This window comes from Mastomys coucha, unplaced genomic scaffold (assembly GCF_008632895.1).
Source record: "Mastomys coucha isolate ucsf_1 unplaced genomic scaffold, UCSF_Mcou_1 pScaffold5, whole genome shotgun sequence".
In the NCBI taxonomy this organism is placed as follows: Eukaryota; Metazoa; Chordata; class Mammalia; order Rodentia; family Muridae; genus Mastomys; species Mastomys coucha.
The window spans coordinates 1,889,721-1,912,982 of record NW_022196911.1 but is presented as its reverse complement, the minus strand read 5'-3'; the positions used below and the strand labels follow the sequence as shown (position 1 = coordinate 1,912,982).

Sequence of the window (23,262 nt, the reverse complement as noted above, 5' to 3'; positions counted from 1 at the left end):
CCACTCCTGTTTGTCCACAGCTTTACAGCAGTACAAACAGACTCCTGTCAGGGGTACTACCGTTCAGAGGGGAAGCACAGACTCAAGATAAATCTTCAGTGACGTCCTTGCTGGATGGACTGAGCCAGGTTTTTGGAGAGGTGTCATCACAGGTATGCCTGGGTCATCATTGTACTTGTCTTGCTCTTGTCTTTCTGGGACTCATTCATCTGATCTTTACCAAAGTTGTTCCATCTCTGCCCATGACAGTTGAGGCCTAGCATGAGTGATGAGTCCTGGAGCTTAAAGATGCTGATTTCTGAATATCATTGTGCTTTGTTATTTCTCTATAGTTCTTCAAAATACTGAAATTTTATTATTATTGTTATTATTATTATTATTAATTATTATTATTACTAAAAGATGAGTTGGGAGTGGAGAGGTGGAGGCAGGGTCTCTCTCTCTCTGTTTTTTTTTTTTTTTTTTTTTTTTTTTTTGTTTTTTTTGAGACATGGTTTCTCTGTGCAGCCCTGGCTGTCCTGGAACTCACTCTGTAGACCAGGCTGGCCTCGAACTCAGAAATCTGTCTGCCTCTGCCTCCCAAGTGCTGGGATTAAAGGCATGTGCTGCCACTGCCCAGTGAGGCAGGGTCTCTTGTAGCCAAAGCTGTCCTCAAATTAGCTTCTTAGCTGAGGATAAGCTTAACTGCCCCATCTTCTGGTCTTCAGTTTCCTAGAGCCGGGGTTGCAGGTCTGAACCATTATACCTGGATTGAAACTGATTGCCTTATCTGTGTTGAGTGTCTGAACTCTCTGTGTACTGCCCCCACCCCAGAGTGGAGGAACAGACAGACAGAGCATTCACTTGGAGCAGAAGTTGTATGATGGAGTCTCAGCCACTTCAACCTGGTTGGATGACGTCGAAGAGCGTTTATTTGTGGCCACGGCACTTTTGTCAGAAGAAACAGAAGCTTGTCTCTTCAAACAGGAGGTAAGGTTGGCAGTTTCTATCCATGCATGAAATTTCAAAGCAATTACAATTAGTAAATGGGCAATTATATTTACATTTAAAGAACACCAAGAACAAGACAGCTCTAATAAAGTGCTGTGGTGTGTTTCCAAGAAACATAGTGTGGGACAGAATTTTTTTTCCAACATATAAAGCTCTCAAGGATATGTATGGTATGCACTTTTATAACTTTTTAATGTGAGTACAAGAAGAGGAGAAATGGAGAACTCTGGGTTATTGTACATTTCAAATACTCCCTGTATGGAACACAAGCTATAAGGACTGAATTCCTAACCAGCATTTCATATTTTTAAAATTTAATGTTTAACAATGCATATTTTTATTGTATAATGATATAAAGCCTCTGAGGAAAATCTTTGCTAGAACAACTTACCTGTGATCTATAGAAGTTCCCAAAACAGACTCAGCTTGTAGAAGTGTAGTTGTTACTAAGTGAAAGGTTTCCTAGATTTCCCAGGGGATAATAACTTGATTTACAGAAGTCCAAACAATGAGGTGAATGAAGCTTGGCTTTCATCAACCCTAGGCTCTTGCCAAGGACATTAAGGAAATGTCTGAAGAAATGGATAAGAACAAGAACTTGTTTTCTCAAGCATTCCCAGAGGACAGTGACAACCGGGATGTCATTGAAGATACTCTGGGTTGTCTTTTGGGTCGATTATCCCTGCTGGATTCAGTAGTGGATCAGCGATGTCATCAGATGAAGGAAAGACTCCAGCAAATCCTCAGTTTCCAGGTAAATCAGAGGACAAGAAGGGTTTGGGACATTTTCAAGGAACAGCGATAATCATCAGCAAAGAGTATCTTCCAAGCATTCATATGTGTTGTGTGTTTGCAGTGAGGTATCTGAGGATGTGCGTGAATGCACATGCATGTGTGGGTGATATGAAGTGTGTGCATGAGTGTGTGTGGGGGGGCCATTCTTCAGGAATCACCTGCCTTATATTCATTTTAAGTTTTGTTTCATTTCTTTAGTCTAATATGTGTATATGGTGGTGGGAGGCATGAATGGTGAGGTCAGAGGACAACTCATGTGAGTCCATTGTCTCCTTCTACAATGGGGCTCCTGGGGAAGATGCTCATTACACTGGGTGGAAAGTGCCTTTACTACTGAGCTATCTTTCTGGGCCATCCACTTTGTTTTGAAGCATAAAAGACCTGTGACTCACTGGTCTTAAGGTAGGCTGGCTGCCTTAGTGAAGCCCAGGGATCTAATCCTTTCCTCTCCAGGACTGGAGATTACAAGGGTGTGTTACTGTAACTAACTTTACATGGGTTCCGAGGATCAAACTCACAAAGCATGTTAGTGTCTGAGCCATCTCTCAGACCATCTTATAAACATTTTTTTTTTTTAATGGATAACAAGGAGCTAGAACATTGCAGAAAACCAGGTGGATTGAACTAAAGATTAAGAAAGCCAAGTTTCATGCTTTTAGAATTTGGAAGGTTGAAAACACCACTTAGTCAAACTGAGAGTTGAATAAAAGTTTAAATTCAACCAATAAAAGCTAAATTATCATTTATTGTAATTTCCAGTTGGTAATGGTAGAATTTAATTCTTGTTACCAAAGAACATGCAGGAGGTGCTGGAATATCGGAAATACCCCCAAACTCACTACTCAAATGTTTTTGAAATGGCTGTGGTCTAATTTCTTTTTACCTCTCTCAGAATTACACTGGAAAGTGTTACACTACTTTCCGATCTGAACTCCTCTGATTTATTACCCTTTACTGCCATATTAGAATCTCAGGGCCAGATATGTAATTCTGTGCTTATGAAAACTTTTCTGTTTGTCATTGGAAAAAAAATGGAAAAGTCACTGATAGACTTTTAGTATTGATGTTTTTCATGCCCAATCAAAAAGGGTCCTTTTCAGAATACTTAAGTCCAACGGAAGCTATTTTCAGCAAACATGGAAGAATTTGATGTAATTTTTGATTCATAAAAATAAAAAGTTATTATAAAATATCAAATGTTACATTCACCAAGAAACATGGAACTTTCTAGACAGTCATATAAAGGGACAGATCATTACCACTTTCAAATAATCTATAGTCTTAAAATTATAAATGAGGGATGGAAAGATGGTTCAGTGGTTAAATGTGCTTGCAGCCAGGCCTGAGGACCTGAATTCAATCCCCTGATCCTATTTGCTGGAAGGACAGAACTGACTTCCACAGGTTACTCTGTTACTTTGTCACATGTGGCACACATACATGAAATAAACAAATAACATTTGTTTATTTGTATATACATATACACACATACATATTTCATATGAATCATTATTAAATCCGTATAATATTCCTACTAGGTGTATGTTGTTCAAACAGAATGAAGATTAAGCCTAAGGTCCCTGAAGTCAACAAGTTTATTTTGTTGGCTTTATTTGCTGCCCTCAGTTTTAAAACCAATCCTGCGGACTGGGGCTTTGACTCACTAAGTAGCCCAGGCTCTCTGTCTCAACAGCCATGTGTTTCAAATTCCAGCTTTGTCGCTCACTGCTGTATAATCATAACTGCCTTATGACCTTGAGCCTCAGTGTCCTCAACTATCCCCACAACCATTGCCTCACAATATTATAAGGCTTCAATAAATTAAACTCTTTGAGATACTCTCAGATGGCCCTAATACATAAGAAGTACTCAACACATTTTATAATCATCATATTTTAATATTAAGTAGCATTAAAAAAGACAAAGGATCTAAAATCGGTGGAAAGTTTACATTACTTCTCCATGTTTACTCGGCACTCAAGAAGAGGGATGGGATTTAAGAGAGCACTTCTGCATTGCATGGTCTAGGAGCATGAGCAGGAGACTTAAGATTAGCAAACTGATTCAAGATATATTTTGAATAGAAAGGCATTTGGTGGCAGCTTGGATGTGGGGAACGAGGGAAAGGATGCCTGCTAAGGAGTCCAAGGATGCTGGTTTGCACATCTAGAGGCCTCGACAGACAAAGGAGGCGCATAGATGGCAGTGCCACTGCTCAGTGGAGTAGACTATACTCTGGAAGTGTTTTGATGGAAATATGGGTGGCATTAAGATATGCACGTGAAGAGTCACAGTAGGCATCTGAGTGTGTGACTCTATGGCACAGAGGAACGGCCTTGGTGGAATTCACATCTATGCTTGTTAGAATGTATGGTATAGAACAAGGAAAGAAAAATCCACTTAAAATCGGAAAACAGTTGATTTTTCTGGGTGTTATATTTTGCACACATGTATACCGACTGTGCCAGAAAAGTCACCAGGCTCATTAGACTATGAAAAAATAATTTTCATTACTCTAAAATGTATTGTCTATGAAGAAAATTGCCAATTACAGTATTTTAGTCTGTTAACCACGCAAGAGGCTTGCTTAGACATGCAATTGTGAACTCCCCAAAGGTATATTTATTTCTGTCAAGTTCTTTATACCAAGTTAATGCTTATGGAAGTTTTGAGTTTGATAATTATAACCAGTGACAGTAAAATATTAACTAAGCATGACTTCTTCAGAATTTAGTTTGCAGTAGAGGACTATGAAAATAACATGTAATCATAAAATTCTTTTTAAATTATGTTCTCTGTTTTTCTTCGGCCAAAAAGTTTCTGCTTGTTTGTTAGTGGCCAACTCACGAACAAAAACTGACAATTCAAATGTTGATGTCCCAATTTTATTGAAGGAAAGAACCTCAATGATAACACAATAAAAGATCAGTTCATATTCACCAACCATTTTCTTATAGAGAGCATCGGCTCTGCTGCTGGTACTCAGTAGTTGTTGCCATGGGACACCTTTGTTCTCCATAACATCTACAAAAACTACCTTTTCTCAGTCTGTTAACTAGAACTTCCTCCCCAGCCAAGACTATCTGAAAAGATATACAGCTGACCTGTATGTGCTGAGTGTTAGGTGTGTCACAATCAAATTAGCTGTCACTATTATGGTTTTTACGCATAGGCTGAACCCCAGATACATTTCAGTATTTTGAAAAATACTGAATATTTTTAAGTGACTTTTAAAAGTGAGAAGCTAAGGGATTCTTTAATAACATCAAGTCAGCATTACCAGTTTCAAGGCTTCAAAATGTCTATGAATTTGTTTTTCAAATGACTCATACCCTCCCTTTACTCTCTGAAGGAAAGAAATAAATTGTAATATCTGTTATATTTATTATATTCTGATTTCTTAATTATTGCTATATATCACAACTATAGTAATAATAATTTGCTGAATCATTTGGATTTATTCCTCCTTGTTTTTTTTTTTTTAAGATTTATTTATTTATTATATGTAAGACACTGTACCTGTCTTCGACACCCCAGAAGAGGGCATCAGATCTCATTACGGATGGTTGTAAGCCACCGTGTGGTTGCTGGGATTTGAACTCACAACCTTCAGAAGAGCAGTCGGTGCTCTTAACCACTGAGCCATCTCTTCAGCCCCCTTGTTTTTTATTCTTAAGAAAACAATATGCATAAAGCCATTGCCACCATCCAGCAATTCTTAGTAATTTTTCCACAAACCACATTATTGTTCTCTCATCTTGTCTCTCCCAATAGTTACTGAGGTTTCTAGAAATAGTAACTGTTTACTTATATGTTAACTAGGGCAGAGGGGAAGCACCCTACTGAAAAGACAGAGAGGGTATAAAGGAAAGGTACGCACTTCATTTCTAACCCATGTTAGGTTACTTCTACTCATCCACTCTTTGGATGAAGTGAACGGGCACAGCCTTAAGTATAGGTAGACACTGATGGACATTCAGAAATAAATAGAATACCCCCACCCTAACCATTGTCACGGGCAATGGTTAGGACTTCTTGCTTTTGACTCTATTCAAATGAGTAAGGAACAGTCTTAATTTTGGCATATTAAAACATCCTTGTGGTTATTCTGAGAGCCCATGACCCCTCCTTGAATACTGTTAAGCAATAGGAACATATTTGGAGCCTTTGAAAAACTCATTATTTCTCCAGTACTCTCAGAATGATTTCCTAGTTCACTGGCTGCTGAGCTTGTGGCTCAGCTTGATTTTTAGTTTGTGACAACTGTTGCTTTTCACACATTCAGCACTATGTTCTCATTTTAGCCCCCTCCCTTTGTTCCTCCCTCTCTCCCTCCTTCCTTCTTCCCTTCCTCCCCTCCCTACTTCCTTCTTTATCATTTCTAGTGATCAAGCCCTGGAACTTTTTGTATGCTAAAAAAATACTACAGCACTCAACATACCATCAGCCATCAATTTTTTTTTTTTGCTAAGTTTATACATTATTCTGCTTTTTAGGCTTGCATTATGATGCCTGCATGCATTCATTTTAAAGAATATATTTACTTTTCTTTTATGGTATGAGTGTTTTACTTGCATGTATGTGTGTATAATACTAGTACCCTAAGAAGTGGAAAAAGGGCCGTGGATTCTCTGGAACTAGTGTTAGAGACAGTTGCTAGAGGCCACATGGCTACTAGGAACTAAACTTGGGTCTCCTGCAAGAGCAGGAAGTACCCTTAACTTCTGAGCCATCACTCCAGCCCCTATATACATTCTTTTTTGTCCTCAATTTAAACAAATTTTATTCAAGAATAAATAAACATTTTCTTTCCTTTTATTGAAAATAGATTTTTTCTCACATAATAGATTCTGATTACCATTTCCCCTTCCTCTCCTCCTCCCAGCTCCTCCCCACCTCGCAGCTCCTCCCCAACTCCCAGCTCCTTCCCACCTCCCAGCTCCTCCCCACCTCCCCTTCCATCCAGATCCACCTCCTTTCTGTCTCATTGGAAAATAAACAGGCTTCTATGGGAATATGATATGATCGTATGATACAGTACAAAGCATAAAACAAAAACTAAACACATCAGAATTGGACAAAACAAACAGAAGGGAAAAAACCCAAGAGAAGACACAAGAAAGAGACCTGCTTGTTTTGCATACTCAGGAAGCCATAATGTATACACAAAGCCCTGTAGGGTAAGAAGAAAGAGAACAACATAAATCATATATATGATAATTTAAAAAAAAAAAAAAAAAAGGAAAAGCCCTGACACAACATTATGAGACTGTTGAGAGATACTGTTGAGTCCACTTTCTGTTGGTTATCTACTGCTGGGCATGTATCTTCCCTGTAAGAGTAGTTCGTTTCTCCAGTTGATTCCCTTGGAGGAAACTAACCTTTCATATTCTTGCTTGGGAAATGTGCTGTCTTGGTCCATGACCAGTTCCTCACTGAGGAGGATGCTGTGAGTTAAACTTCAACCTGTGTTGACCAGTCAGCCCTTAGCCCTGTTTGCTACTCATGAGAGATAGATCCAGACCTGGTGGCCAATGCCTTTGGTCTCAGTTCTCTCAAGTTGGAGGTATTTAAGGGCAGTCAGGCTGACTTAGCAAGACTCTTGTCTAAAAAGAAAATTGAAAAAGAGAGTCGATGTGGCACCTCAGTGAGAAAGCACATACCTAGCATGTAAGAGGCTCTGGGCTCAACCTGAGTATCAGAAAACAAGGGACACAACAATGACAAAAATAAAATCAAGAAAGAAAGAAAAGGAAAATACCTTGTTAGCTTATCTCTCTGGGAATGTATCAGCATTTTTTAAATTAAATTATTGTTTCTGCACATGGTGCCCTTTGAAATGAGTGTAAGAATTTGGGTGGCTATCTCTTCTTTATGGTTCACTCAATATAAATATGTACTGGATAATTAGAGGAATGATGTTTCTGAACATAAGACCCAGGTGAGAACTTTTTGTAATGCCATTTTCTGTATCGTTGGTGTACATAGAGAGCCTTGGGTTTTTTTGTTTTGTTTGTCTGTTTGTTTGTTTTTTGTTTTATTTTTTGAGACAGAGTTTTTCTGTATAGCCCTGGAACTCACTCTGTAGACCAGGCTGGCCTTGAACTCAGAAATCTGCCTGCTTCTGCCTCCCAAGTGCTGGGATTAAAGGCATGTGCTACCACTGCCCAACAGATAGCTTTGATTTTTATACTTTTTAAAAAGTCAAAAATACATGCTGTAGAGATAGCTCAGCTGTTAAGAACACATGCTGTTTTTCCAGAGGATTGGGGGTTGATTCCCAATACCCATGCTAAATTGTTCATTGCTACCTGTTGCTCCAGTTCCAGGGTATCTGAAGCCGTCTTCCAGCCTTCCTAGGTATCTTCATTCACATCCTCATATACATACACATAAACAAAAATTGAGTCTTAAAAGTTTTAAAATTAAAAGTATATTTTAAAAGCCCAAAATTGTTAAAATGATGTATCTGGAAGGACATGCACTGGTTATATGTAACACTATATCATGATATGGTTTTATATAAAGGACGTGAGCCTCTCTAGAATTGGATGTCTGTAGAGGGTCCTGGAAGAAATTACCACAATGTGTATGACTCTGAATTCCTTGGACATGTGATCAAATGCCTACTTACCCCAGTGGGAAGTAAAGGATGCCACCAAGGTCCAACTTGGTGAATAATGAGTTTTATTGAAGTTCTTTTAGAAATATGGAGCAGATGTATTACCAAAGTCCAACCCATCAGTTCTTATTGGATAAACACACTTGGGGTAAAGAAGAGGCCTAGTGCATCTGCTCAGTTTCAGGGACTTCCTTTGAGTTGTTTTCTTCTTGTCTTACTGTGTTTCCTTATAAGGAAGAATCTTTCACCTCCTCTTAGAACATGTTACTGTCTCACCATCCTTTTAACATCTTTCGTAACCAGTTTCCCTCTGAGGTTATAAGGTTTTCATCTTGGAGGAAACTGCTATATAATACTCAGAGGCAGAGGGATATCTGTGTATCATCTCCTTGAATCTGTGTGATATTTGTAACCATCCTATTCCCGAGTTTCACATGTTGTCTTTCCATGGCTCTCTTCCTCAGAATGACCTGAAGGTGTTGTTTACATCATTAGCTGACAACAAATACATCATTCTGCAGAAGCTGGCAAATGTGTTGGAACAGCCCATCATGGAACAGATGCAGGTATGGACAGGCATGTCCCAGCGTAACAGATGCATAGATGACTGCTTTACTGTGGGATGTCAAGTGGTTTTGACTGATTAATGCCGTGCTATGGCATTTTTACCCAATGCATATTTTGGATTTCAATGCTGGGTTTGGATAAAGTGCCCAATGATACTGACTTGGTTACTTCTACATGTATTTATGGAATGTGAGGTCAGAAGTGATGTCAGTGATAGCTGACGCCCTGAAGGAATTTGCTACCCCAGAATGACATCAAACATGGCCTTCATGATGTAGGAAAGAAAGGGGACAATCTCAGGCATGGGCCCCCAAGTTTACCTTATTTGAGGAAGGCTCCTCTGGTATTCAGCTCTAAACGTACAGGCTAGCTGGCTTGCGAGCTTCTGCGGTGTCCCGTTTCTGCCTCCCACCTCATTGTGGGAGTACTTTGATTACAAATGCCTGCTGTCATGTCTGGCTTCATGTGGTCCCTAGGGAACTGAATTAGGGTTACCAGTAGATCCCTTTACCCACGGAGCCACGTCTTCAGTCCCTGAAAATGTTCTTATTCTGCACTCCTCCTACTTTATTGTTTTGCTTTTTATAGAACTCCCGTTCAGAAGTAAATTTCTCCTAGTTTGTAGATGCTTGTATCCATTGCTGACTTGAAAAAAATCCAAAAATCCTTCTAATTCCCAAAGGTCCCCAGGGGTTTGAAATATTACAATTGCATGTCTTAAAGATAAAAATAAGAAGGCCTATTTTTATTTGCTGTACTGAGAACTCAGTAGGCTCTTCTGATTGGGTTTCTATCTTTTCATCTTGAAAATTTTTCAAATAATGTATTTAATTCTTTTCATTACTTCCTTTCATCTGCTTCCCCTTGTGAAACTTCCTTCAGTGAGATACTTTACATCTTCTTCACTGCTCTCATTTTTTTCAAGAGATCTTTTTATTTCCATCTACTTTGATATTACTCTGTCCTTTTCTTGAAACAAATGCATTCTTTCCTATAATATACATGGATAGATTCACAGTTTGGTGGTTGGAGAATTTTGTTTTTGTTTGTTTGTTTTTACATAATCTGTTTCCCCCTGGTCCCTTTATTTGTTTGCTAGAATCATCTCTGTCAGTCATGTTGGATATTCCTGACTATAAACTCATTTTCTGTAGTCTGTTTATATCTGGGCTGGGGGATTAAACAGTTGAAAGGGGAACCTGAAGTAAGGATGGAACTTGACAATTTTGAGGAAGTACTGGTTCTCTGGGCCATTTGTTGAACAAGCTTTCTGTTCAAGTTTTAAGCTTCTTCAGTTGGTCTTATGAACCCCCATCTTTCTGGATAGTAGAGGAGTGGCGCAGCCCTTCCTAAAGCAGAGTAGACTTTTAGGGGCCTTGTGGGCAATGCTTTGTAATTTCTACACCCCATTTCCTTTCTCTTCTTTCCTTTCTCTCTTCCTCCTTTCCTCTCTTGTTTCCTTTATTGCTCCATCCCTTCTCCCCTTCACCCTGCCTCTTCCTCCCTTATCCTCCATCCCTCCTTTTGTTCTTCCTCCCCCCAGGGTATTGGTAGATGAGTTGCCTCCAGGATTATAGACATGGGCCACCTCCTCCAATTTTCCCCTTTTCAATCCAACAGTGAAGCAAGCGTACTGCCATATCTGTCACCCCTTAGTCTAGAAAGCCCCTTTCCTTCTCCACATAGTAAATAAACGTTGAGCCTTTCATATGCGAAGGAAAGGGCAATGTGGCATGAAGCAGGGATCAGGATTCTATTCCCTCAGCAGCCTTTTGCCTTTCTTTGTCTCTGTCTTTCAAGTTATTGAGACTCCCATTGCTCTAACTGTGGTGGTGCAGTTCTTCCATGAAGTTCGAATTCAGTTTTCACAGCATTAGTAAAATTTCTTCTATTTGTCTGAATTCTAACCTTGAAAATTTGTTGATGTTATTGTCTTCCCTCTTTCCTTTCCCCAGCAGATTTATGGAGGAAAGCACTCCAAAAAACAAGCAAACTAGATATTTGCTATTGTTTCAGAGAGGTTTCGGGACAAGAAAAGGGGGGCATGTGTTTCATCTGCCATCTGGAGTCCAGACTCCTCTCATTGTCAAGGGTAAAGGGTTGTAGTTCTTCCAAAAACCCAGTTAGACCAGGGTCTGTTGGTCTGGTACTCCCTCCTCCATTCCCTTGTCAGAGATGAGTTGTGTCATGAATTTTAGTGCTTAATTATGCTGAGATTTGGTTTATTTTCTGCTGGCATCCTGGCAGGACTTTCAGCTCCTTGAAGTCTAGAGCAAGGTTTCCTCTTCCTAGAGACCTCGCCCTGGGCAGACAAGGCTCAGCCAGCTTAATCCTTGCTAATTGATTTTTCCACTTTTAGAGTGAGGAACAATCATTCCTTGACCAGGCCTTCCTCACTCACACTTTGCTGTTGTCACATTGGCACAGTGACCAGTAATGCGCCATTGCATTTCAGGAAGCTCCATGGTCTCCTAGCCGTCTCAGGAACATACCTTAGTCCCAGTCTATCCTACACGCTGCTTCTAATGTAGGGTGATTTATCTACAAATCCCCTTGGTTAAGGAGGCTATTCCTCTCCCAGCTCTCCACCCTAGTTCTGCCCTATCTCCTTGCCTAATAAAGCTGACGTGTAATAGAATAAAGGAGCTTCTCTTTTTCCAGTAGTACATGCTGATGCTTTTTGTGGTTCGTTTGGTTTGTTTGTTTGTTTTGTTTTGTTTGTTTTTTGTTTTTTTGTTTTTGTTTTGTTTTGTTTTTTCGAGACAGAGTTTCTCTGTGTAGTCCTGGCTGTTGTGGAACTCACTCTGTAGACCAGGGTGGCCTTGAACTCAGAAATCCACCTGCCTCTGCCTCCCAAGTGCTGGGATTAAAGGCGTGTGCCACCACCGCTTGGCTTGTGTGTGTGTGTGTGTGTTTAAGTTAGTATCTTCTTAAAATAATTTTTGAAAGTAAAAGTAAAAAAAAACAAAAAACTTCTGTGGGACAGAATTGTTCTTCAGAGTCTTAACGAAAGGTTGTGAATCTTCCCTAGGCCATCCAACAGGCTGAAGAAGGACTGAGGGAGCTCGAGGGTGGAATCTCTGAGTTGAAACGGCGGGCTGACAAGTTGCAAGTGGAACAGTCTGCTCTGCAAGAACTCTCCAAGCTCCAGGTACCATCTCCAGTGAGGCAGCTGGGCCACAGTGGTCCATCTTTACTGAAAAAACAAGAAAATGTTTCTACCGTCCTCTTGGAAATTTGTTTGAAGAATTCTCACATTATTTAGGTCTTGACTTTTATTTAGAAGTAACAAGAATTTTCTGAACTTTTGACCATTTTTTAATACAATAGAATAATTTATAGTCTCACACAGCTAGCATCCATATTTTCTTTTCTGAGATGTGTACTTATGGAGATATCTAAACACTGTGCTATATAGTTCAGTGGTAGGATTTATTTATTCTGCTCTTGAAAATATAACTATCCTTATGATCTCTACCTAGTAAAATTAAAGGTGAGAGGATTTTCATATTGTAATATATTTCTAGGGATGATTTAACAGAGTGAATACTCAAGGTAGACCTATTTAGAACATGGGTTACGAAGTGAGAGTTTATCAGGCATACCTGCTGGAATGTAATAGAGATGTTCTATTGCAGAACAGCAACAAAACCTATAAAGTTTGGAAATGTATGCAGACTTTTCAGAGAGGAAAGAAAGAGAGAGAGAAAGAGAGAGAGGGAGGGAGAGAGAGAGGGAGGAACGAATGAACAAACAAATGAACGAACAACGAACGATTTAGCGTTAATTCTGACATCCTGGCAGAACTACTTCATGGGGTAAAAGGACAGAATTGAGATACCTTCCCAAACCTGTGAGATTTAACACATTATAGAAAGCAAGCTGTATTTTTTAAACTATGTGCTGTTGGATATCACTACACACAGCTGGTTTTGTCTCTGGCCATTACTACAGAATACTTTGGGACAGCAGTGAGTCAAACACAAAGTCCCAAGTCATTCTCCTGAGAAAATATAAAGGCGCTTACAAACAAGAAGTCTCAGGCCCTTGGCTAACATTTTGACAGGACAAACCTCCCCTGCCCGCTTGCCCTTCCTTCAGATGATTTTCCCACAGTGCTTTGGCGTCAGGTGTAAGAGTCAAACGTCATAGCCGTAAATAAGCATTCAAGTTGACTTTTCCAGATTGAACAGTTCTGGCTGCCCCACCTCAGTATGATGCACTAATCAGATTCGTATGCCTCAGTAAATTGTGTTTGGTGTCTCATCTTCTCCTAAAACGTCTTTCCAGATTAAACAGTTGTTTACTTCACCACGTTTGGCAGAACCAGTTGCCTTAAGTCTAAAAGTATTGCTCTTCACATTAACTTCCCTCAGTTTTTTTTTTTTTTTCTCTCTTTGTTTAAAGGGCGCTCTGAGGGCTGGTACTATTTAGCTGACAGGAATGTGAGAGATACTTTATGAACTTATTATAAGATTAAGTAAATGTTAAGATTATGATAACTATAAGAATCAGGTTTTTCTCTCAGTGATAGCTCTCCCATCATGGATGATCAATAGCCAGAGAAGACAAGCAGTGGCCTCACAAGTCACTACTAGGAAATACTTTGTTTTAGATTGCCTGGCTTCTTCTTTATTTTAACTTTTATGTGTATGGCTATTTGGGTTATGTGCATGTCTGGGCACCATGTGTGTGCATGGTACCACAGAAGTCAGAAGAGCGTGTTAGGTCTCCTCGGAGTTACAGTTGGTTACTTTTCTCCAATGGTTCTCCCCCACATTATGTGACTTCCTTCCTTTACTCCTTCTCTATAGATACCCCATCCTTAAAACTTTGTGAATTTAGCTTTTCTTTAGTTCTTCTTCTATGATTTATGACTTCTTCAAGAGAAGAAACAATCAAATTTAAAACAAAAGGGAATATGTAAGATTGCCAAGCAAGATGAACAAGAGAGCTTGAATTAACCAAGGATCAAACCCCAGGAAACCCGTGACCTCATGTACATGCACTACAAGATGCAGAGAGGGGTGCCCAGAGTGTCTCTTTTCCTTTTTGAGATTATTTCCCAGGGAGGCTCATAAGAAAGACAGGCAGCTTGCTTCCATGCGAGGACTCCCTGGAGTATTCATTTGTGGAGAGGTGTGACCTTGGTGGGATGTTGGGCAGGTGGTGGGCTCGGAACTGCAACTTTGTGGTTGAGACTGGTGTTTGTGCCTCTGCCTTAGGACATGTATGATGAGTTATTGGTAACTATCAGCTCCCGGAGGAGCTGCCTCCACCAGAACCTTGCTCTCAAGAGTCAGTATGATAAGGCTCTGCAAGATCTGGTAGACCTGCTGGACACTGGGCAGGAGAAGATGGCAGGGGACCAGAAGATCATTGTATCCTCCAAAGAAGAAATTCAGCAACTGCTCGGCAAGCACAAGGTGAGACGAGACCAGGAAAGCATAGCTGAAATAGCATATTCGCAAACCCTTATGTAGAGGAGTTTGATATCTCAAACCAAATATGCCTGGTTTTTATGAGCTATACTTATATAATTACACTTCTAAGTGGTATGTAGACATTTGTTCAAATTCTCTATCATCCAGAGTAAAGAGAGATGGTAAAGGATATTTTTATAATTTTTAAACAAACAAACAAAAAAAAAAAAAACTAATTTCATCAGTAATTTTACTTATCAGTTCTCCATAATATTAACCCAACTCTCACCATATATGAACTTTAATCAAGGAGAAACTCAAAGCCTTTCCTTAGATGGACACAGATTTTTTTGTTTTCTTTCTTTCTTTCTTCCTTTCTTCCTTTCTTTCTTTCTCCCTTTTTTAAAGACAGCATCTCACGTAGCTCAGTCTGGCCTCAAGCTCACTGTATAGCTGAAGGTAACCTTGGACTTCTGATCCTCCTGCCTTCACCTCCTGAGATCTGGAATTAAAGGTATATGCAACTAAGCTTAAGTTTATGTGGTCCTGAGAATGGACCCCAGGACTTCGTGCATGTGAGATGTTAAAGCTCCACCAACTGATCCTATCATTAGCTACACTCTTAACTCAGTTTCCCCCTATGTATTTGTTTGGGCCTCTTGTCCCCCTAGCTCTAGGTGCTCTCTCTCCCCATCACTGTCCTGGCATAGACTCCTCACTCCTCTCTGGGAATACAGGGCTGCCCATTTCATTTTGGTGTCTGTTACTTGCGTCATTCGGATCTCCTGGCCCGTAAACACATTCTCCTGTAGTTGCTGTTGACCTCAGATTTTTCTGGGCTTGACCAGAACTTTTACCACGCAGTCAGGCTTGGGAACCCCGAGATTGCTTTGTCAGTGTGTTTCCAAATGAAGCTCAGGTTCATTACTCCTTAGTGAATAAATGTATGTTTAATACACATGAGCATGCGCGCGCGCACACACACACACACTCCTACCAGGCCACAAACTCAACCTCCCAGGCTATGGAAATTCCCAGAAGAAAAACAAAACAGTCTCAGTGAGTTTTAAATGATGAACATTTTACTGTTGTGTGGCTCTCTGGTGGGCTATTATTTTCGAATTGTGGGGGGAAGGGGACGATCCTTTTTTTTCCTATTTCCCAAGAGGTTTTCTGTCTAAAGAGTTGTATGATTTATTAAAGCCTTATCATTTGTCTATGAAAACATTGCTTTAAAGTTCACAGCTGTTTTCTCTCAAATTTGACCATAGCAATAAAAGATTGCTCTGAGTTATTCCAGAAGGGAGACTAGGATCAAGGAGCAATAGAATAACAGAGAAAAGATGCTCAGTTAGGAAAAAGTTCTAAGGGAGTAGGCCCCAGCTGCTACTTGGGCTGCACAGGGGACCCTTTGGCCATGGGAAATGCTGCCAAGGCCAGAGTGGGAGGTAAGCTTGTGTTGAAAGCAAGCTTGACTCTCAGTGCACATTTGGCTTGGTAGGTCTTTTCCAGGCATATGATCATTTCATCAACTGATGATTGGTTAAAAATAATGGTTCTAAGCTGAGATTGATATCACAGGCTTGTTTTGTAATCCCAGGTACGTGGGAGATGGAAGCAGGAGCAATTTCAAGTTCAAGGCCTACCTGGGCTAAAGAGCAAGTTGAGCAGGAGTGAATACATGAGATTTTATCTTAGAATGAATGATAAAACAGCATAGGCTGCTGGTATACCCCATGGGTAGAGTGGTTACCTAATGTCCTTGGGCACTGATCTTGATTCCTGGCACCACAAAACAACTACGGTGCTGGTGATGATGATCAACCTACCCTCTATTGTCCAGTCTGTGTTTTATGGGACACCTCTACAGTTTTGCTAGGGACAAAATTACAGTCATGTAATAGGAATGAAAACCTCAACTCTGCCCTACTTAACTGGGCGACCTTGTACTAGCTACATAGACTGGATGGCTCTATGTTATCCCTTGTAAAATGACAGATAAAAGTATTTCACAGACCTTCAGAATTGTCATAAGGATGGCATGAGTTGGATAGCATGAGTTGGATAAAGCATTTATAATAATAATAAGAGCTTAATTTCAGCTGTTTCTATCCATTTCTAGTCCTTCAGTTCCATCCATGGTCCTGAGCTTAAGAACTGGTGTAGAATGAGGTTTATATTAATCTTCTAGGATCTATTTATATAAAAGGTAGTATCTAAAATGTATAAGTTTATGCAGTTTTTACAATTCCATTGCAAAAAAATAAAATACAAGGGAAATCATTATTAACCAATCACTATATGCCTAGCCGTGCTTGGTAATCTGTCATAAGCAAGGCAGAGAAAGAGCCTGTACATTGGAAAGAGTTGGTCTTAAGCCCAGCTGTGGAAGGAGAAGAAACCATGTCAAGAAAAAACAGAGAGCGTGCAGATCTGAAGACAAGGATGAGGGGGACTAATATATCCAAGGGACATGGGAGGCCAGTGGTGTGACAGGGATGGTTAGTGACTGTGTCTCTGATGTCAATGTCCCTACGCATAGGATGTCTCCTTTATCAACTAGTCACAGATGAAAGGGTTCATCTTGGACACTTGTGTCTATAGTATAGCGGTGAGCCATCTGTACTTGAGTAGGGTCACGAGGGAAGGCCAATTAGGAGTTTAGAGCCTAGCCTTTGAAGGAATCTCCTGTAGGACGCATTACGATGGCAGGCCTGTTAAGATGGCGGCTCAGCAGGGTGAGCTGGGAGGAGGGAGGCTGAGGAATGGTATGCCCTTCGCCCTTCGTGTTAACTGTGTTCCACCAGCTTCCGCTATTGAAAGAATTCTTATCTAGAGCTAATGTCCGAATGATCAGCTGATATCCTTCTGCCCAACAAAACTTTCAGGAATACTTCCAGAGCCTTGAATCGCACATGATTTTGACTGAAATACTCTTCAGAAAAATCGCTGGCTTTGCAGTTGTGAAGGAAACTCAGTTCCACACGGACCGCATGGCTCAGGCCTCTGCTGTGTTGAAGCAGGCTCACAAGAGAGGGGTGGAGCTTGAGTACATCCTAGAGGTGAGACTGCCCGAGTCAGCATCTTTCTGACTGCAAAATGGAGCTACCTGGCTTCCCTCATTTAGAATTATATTTCCCTACGGTTTGGGGTGGTGGGTCTCCATTTATATTTGGTGTGTGATACATTGTATCGTGAGTCAGCTGGGTGAATCCCAACCTTAGAGAGTATGTGTGAAGATGCTCACAGACTTGAGCTTCAAGCCAAAAACCTAATTAAGAACATGAAATATAAAAAAATACATATCCCTGCTTTATCTATGCAGTTCTTCTTGTGATAAGACATGTCACTGGAATCTAGAAGCCAGATGACAGCCTGGGAACAAATCTTTATGGTCTGAGAGCAAAGATAGGAAGATTCATTTGTTGTAAAACAGCCACCCAGTGGGCTGGAGGGATGGCTCAGTGTTTAAGAAGAGAGTGCTTGTTGTTTTTATGGAGAACATGAGTTTGGTTCTTAGGGACCCCACTGGGAGGCCCATGACCCTTCTGTGGGCACCTGCACCCATGGGAGTGTACACGTACATGTGCAGGTCATTAAAGATTAAAAAGCAAAACAGCAGCAGCCCAGAAACTCCGAAGCAAAACAATGAAATAAAGGTTTAAGATCACAGCCGCTATCAGCTGGGTTCTTAGTCCCATTTAGGAATTTGCTCTTCTGTCCAGGAAATTCCATTCCCTCGTTCTCCTCACTTGGATCTGGTTACTTGTGAGTGAAGAAATCAAGTATTTATTTGTTCTGCATTTATCAAGTTGCCACCAGATTCCCAGACAAGGGAAATATAAACATGTTCCCAGGCCTGCCCTCAATGAGACAGTGGTCCAATGAGGGAACAAGAACACAGACTTCAGAGTACAGAATGACATCTCTGCAGGGAAGCAAAGAGCCTTTTAAATACCAGATCTTATAGGTAATCAGAAAAAAAAAGGATGCCATTTATTAACAGCGCCCAGAGTCTGGAACAGGAGTTAGCCCCTGGGCCAAATGTGGCCTGTTTTATGTAAAGGTTATTTGGGTATTGTTGCTGCCTGCAGCCACATATATGAACAGATTTTCTGGAAGAGAAGTAGGAGTCTAAAGGATAAAGGGAACCGGACGGCAAGAGGGAATAAAAAATAGCACCAAGACATGGTGTGCTTTCAGTCTGCCATGTGTATTCAACTGTGTAACAAGCAGGCAGGCATAAACCCCTCCCACAGTCCATTAACATCTCGCGGTCCAATCAGCATCTTCATCTTTGGTCTCTGGAGGCGGGAGTTCTCCAGAGTTCTCCAAGTTCTCCAAGCAGGAACTTGGAGAGAGGCATGGCTATTAGCAGGAACCTGGAGGCAGAGAAGTGGCAGGGACAAAAGGGGCTTTGTTTAAGTCAGGGAGCCCCACCCCATGTGGGCTGGCCTCTTGTGGCAAGACAAGGTCTGAGACAGCCAGCTCCTGGCTGGGGGAGGGTCACAGGGTATAATAGTTTTACTGGTTTGCTTGTTAATCTTCAACTGCCTTCATCTAATGGGCAGACAAGACAGGTTGCAATAGATACTAAATAATCTACAAAGCTGAAAATATTTACTTATGTGATTTATTGTAAAAAGAGTCTGCAAGTTAATGTCCTAGGTTCAGAGCACAAATATATGACCTTGAACACCAAATAGGTAGTCCATAGAGGCTAAGTAATTAGCCACAGAACCCCGTGTAAATTGCTGGTAGATCAGTCCCTTCCTCTACTTAATAATTTGCTCAGTTGCCCTAAACTGGCCCAGTTCCTTTAATCTTCCCATTTTCCTTAAAAGTTTTAGGAGTTAAGTTACATCTCCTTTCTCCTTTCTCTTTTTAAATTTAATTTTGTTTTAGTTCTTGAGAATGCTATACATAAATAATATACTTATATAATTTCTATCTCTCTGACTCCTCCCCTCCCTTATCTTGTAATTTCAGGACCTTGTACACACACACACACACACACACACACACACACACACACACACACACACACACATTGAGAAAGGGATAGGGCTGCACACTTTTGAGGGCCAGCATTGTGTCACTTGCTTTAGATCCATCATTTGTTTCCCCAAACAAACAGCTGCTAAACATTCCTAAATCAGATTATCTCACAAGTACAAATTTTACACACATGGAGGAATGCTATTCTTTTTGTATGTTGGTTGCTTGGTTTTGTTTTAGTTTTCTGAGGCTCAATGTTGCTAATAGCCCAGGCTGTCCTCGAACTTGTGATCTTCTTGCCAGCCTCCCTAGTGCTGTGATTCCACTAATTACTGTTGTGTCTGTAGATGTGGTCCCACCTGGATGAGAATCGCCAGGAGCTCAGCAGACAGCTGGAGGTGATAGAAAACAGCATCCCAAGTGTGGGCCTGGTAGAGGAGAGCGAGGACAGACTCGTGGAAAGGACAAGTCTCTACCAGGTCTGGACTCCGAGGGTGTCTGGGTAGCACCATTAATGACAACGTTTCCTTCAGAAACTTGCCAATAACTTTTAGCAGAATTTAAACAAGTTTGTGATAAACTTCATTCAACCCTTTAGTTTTCCTTAAAATTGCTGAAGTTCATGAGCACACATAGACTGTGTCTGTATTGTTCATAGTTTATATGTCTTTTATTATTGTTTGATGGTTTAATATATTATCCAATGAGCTTTAGCCCCAGCTCCACTTGCCCTCTCTTATCTCCTTCTATCTAAGGCTAAAACCTTGTAACTCACAAGGGTTCCTCCTAATTTCATGCCTTTTGTCCGTGTGTGTATGACCCGCTGGATTCAATTAGATTTTCTTATTTAAAAAAAAAAAAAACTCTCTTGGTCTGTACTCTACCACTCAGTAGCAGGGGTAGAGGCTTTCTTGACAAGCATGTTGCTATGAAGCAGGTTCTCGGTTCTGTGAAATAGATAATAGACAGACATATAGATGATGGAAGATAGATAATAGGTACAGAGATAGATGGATGATATAGATGAGAGAGATATAGATGATAGATACATAGATATAGATGCTAGATAGATGCTAGAGATAGAGTTGATAGATTATAGGGAGATATAGATGGACAGTAGACAGATGATAGCTTAATAAATACGATAGACAGACTGACTGACTGACAAATAGATGATAAAGTTAGACCATAGATGATAGATACATAGGTCAATAGTTGATATATAGATGTTAGAGAGATAAAAATAGATGATAGAGATAGATAGATAATAGAGAAGCCATAGATAGTAGATAGATAGATAGAGATATAGATGATAGATTAAAAATAGGTAATAGATGATAGACATACATGCTAGACTGAGAGAGATGATAAATAGGTATACAGATAGATAATTGATAATGGATAGTAGACAATAGATTATAAATAGATGACGAATAGACAGAACATTTGGAACTAGTGATCTCATTTTGAAACTTTTCAAGGCATTTTCACCAAACTTCTACCAACCATTTTTTGTACTTTAGATTGATGTCACTGTTTTAGAGGTATTTTAGCTAGACAGCTATAAACATGTCCAAAGTTCCTAGCAAGTTAAAAAAAATCTATATTTTGATAAATATGTTTTCAAGTTTTCAGAGCTGCAGAGTGAAGATAGATTATGTTTGGTAACAGACAATACCAATGTTGTAGATATCAGAGGAATTATAATGCTCAGTGGCAAAAGCCGCACTAAGTCGAACTTGTAACGCAATGTCCTCAATTGTTTTAGCATTTAAAATCCAGCCTTAATGAATACCAGCCCAAACTGTGTCAAGTGCTAGATGATGGGAAGCGCCTTTTGATGTCTGTCAGTTGTTCAGAGCTTGAAGCTCAGCTAAATCAGCTGGGAGAGCGCTGGCTCAGTAATACGAACAGAGTGTCCAAGGAACTGCATAGGCTGGAGACCACACTGAAACACTGGACCAGGTAATGGGATGAGTATCTGGCCTATGTCTTGATTAAGTTCTGCGATGTATTACTAAGACTAGTATATACCAGGCTTGGGAAAGATCTGCATATTTAGACAATGCCATAGTTTAGAAAACAAAGACTACCAGAGGATCCTGATGGAATTCTTGTTAACACTGGCAAGGAGAACAGTGCCCAGTACAGCTGACACTGTGCCCCACTCCTCCTTGTGTAGTTCCTGCAAAGCCTTAGAGACAGGGTAAATGCTGAGTAAGGCATTCCTTCTTAAGATCCATGGGAGATCTGTTAGATTGTCATTGCTGTGAGTGACAGCTGGGACAAACATCTTATAAGAAGGAATATTTATCTTGGTTCACTTTTCAGGTCAAGGTAAGCCCAATCTATTGTGTTGGGTCCTGGAGCAGAATAGTGTAGTGGCAAGAACAGATGGCAGAAGAGTTAGCTTACCTTAGAGCTGCCAGGAACGGTGTGTGTGTGTGCATGCACGTACATGTCAGAGACACAGCACCCTTCAAGGATAGTTCTGTATACCCTCCTTCTCTTGTTAGTCTCCACTCTAATTTTTCTAGATTTCCAACACTTTCCCACATAGTACCTACCAACTGAGGACCAAGCCTTCAACACACATGCCTGGGGCGGTATTTCACACTGAAGTCCTAAGCGGAAGTATTCAAGGGAGGCAGTTATTTGAATTTTATTGAACGAAGCACTGTTTCTTCATCCCTTTTATTTCAAACACCTTTATTTTCAAACGTGACCCAATATTTCCTGATGCAAGGAAAAAGATGTTCTTATTTTTCAGCTTAGCAATCGGGATGCTGAAGTCCAGAACAGACTTAAGCTATAAATAGTAAAAGAAAAAAAAAGGCATCAACTTTGTACACTTCTTTTCCAAGTCTTTTGGGGTTCTTATGTTAACTGACAACAGATAGTAATACAGATGGAATATTTCATTAACTGACCCTTTAATGTGCTTAAAGGTATCAAAGTGAAGCTGCAGATCTGATTCACTGGCTACAATCCGCAAAGGATAGGCTGGCGTTTTGGACTCAGCAGTCTGTGACGGTTCCACAAGAACTGGAAATGGTCCGGGATCATCTCAATGCTTTCCTGGTAAGTCTGAGGACCTAAGGCATTAGGATCTCATTTTGCTTCTCAGGCCGGACTCATGGATCAGTATAAAGGAAGGCAGCTATGAACAAGCACAGAAAAGAAGCTAAATTGCCGTAGACAGTTCTGAGTTGGCTTTGTATCTAGTCCTAATTAATGCAAATGAGTAGGCTCTAGATTGCCTTTTGAGTGATGGGTTAACTTGAGTGTAAAGGTGTGGTACCTTTGATTGTCCCCAAGGAGCTCCACCTGACAAGAGCCCTCCATATGTAGAAGTAATTCGTCTGGACTCTAGATTGGTCTCTGTCCTTAAAGGAAAAGCACCAGCTATTCAGTAATAAACTGAACATTTCTGACTTTTATTTTTAAAGGAGTTCTCTAAAGAAGTGGATGCCAAGTCGTCCCTCAAGTCGTCAGTCACCAGCACAGGCAATCAGCTTCTTCGATTAAAGAAAGTGGACACAGCTGCCCTGCGTGCTGAGCTGTCACGCATGGACAGCCAGTGGACTGACCTACTGACAGGCATTCCTGTGGTGCAGGAGAAGCTCCATCAGGTACCTAGAGAAGGCTGGCTTATTTGGTAACAGTTGATGTCCAGCATCTAAGTGCAAATTAGAGTTATCTAGGGACTTGTCTTTTCTCTCTACTGTTGCAGTGCATATTAAAACAGAACTGTTTCTACAAATCCCACTTCCGATGGCATTTTTTCCTAAAGTAGTCTCGCTCTCCCTCTCTCTCTCTCCCTCTCCCTCTCCCTCTCCCTCTCTCCCTCTCTCCCTCTCCCTCTCC

The 23,262-nt window shown here is 40.5% G+C and overlaps 1 protein-coding gene across 15 annotated transcripts in view; it reads left to right on the top strand.

The window, feature by feature from the left end:
* Syne1 (spectrin repeat containing nuclear envelope protein 1) overlaps positions 1–23,262 on the top strand; it is a 506,592-nt gene that overhangs the window by 377,668 nt on the left and 105,662 nt on the right. For all 15 annotated transcript variants that reach the window (XM_031352591.1, XM_031352581.1, XM_031352598.1 and 12 more), the window contains 11 exons: positions 21–152; positions 814–969; positions 1,535–1,744; positions 8,872–8,973; positions 12,006–12,125; positions 14,200–14,400; positions 17,286–17,459; positions 19,743–19,874; positions 21,164–21,360; positions 22,344–22,476; positions 22,845–23,027. In XM_031352591.1, coding sequence (XP_031208451.1) covers positions 21–152; positions 814–969; positions 1,535–1,744; positions 8,872–8,973; positions 12,006–12,125; positions 14,200–14,400; positions 17,286–17,459; positions 19,743–19,874; positions 21,164–21,360; positions 22,344–22,476; positions 22,845–23,027 — 1,740 coding nt within the window. The remainder of the gene's footprint in view (positions 1–20; positions 153–813; positions 970–1,534; positions 1,745–8,871; positions 8,974–12,005; positions 12,126–14,199; positions 14,401–17,285; positions 17,460–19,742; positions 19,875–21,163; positions 21,361–22,343; positions 22,477–22,844; positions 23,028–23,262) is intronic.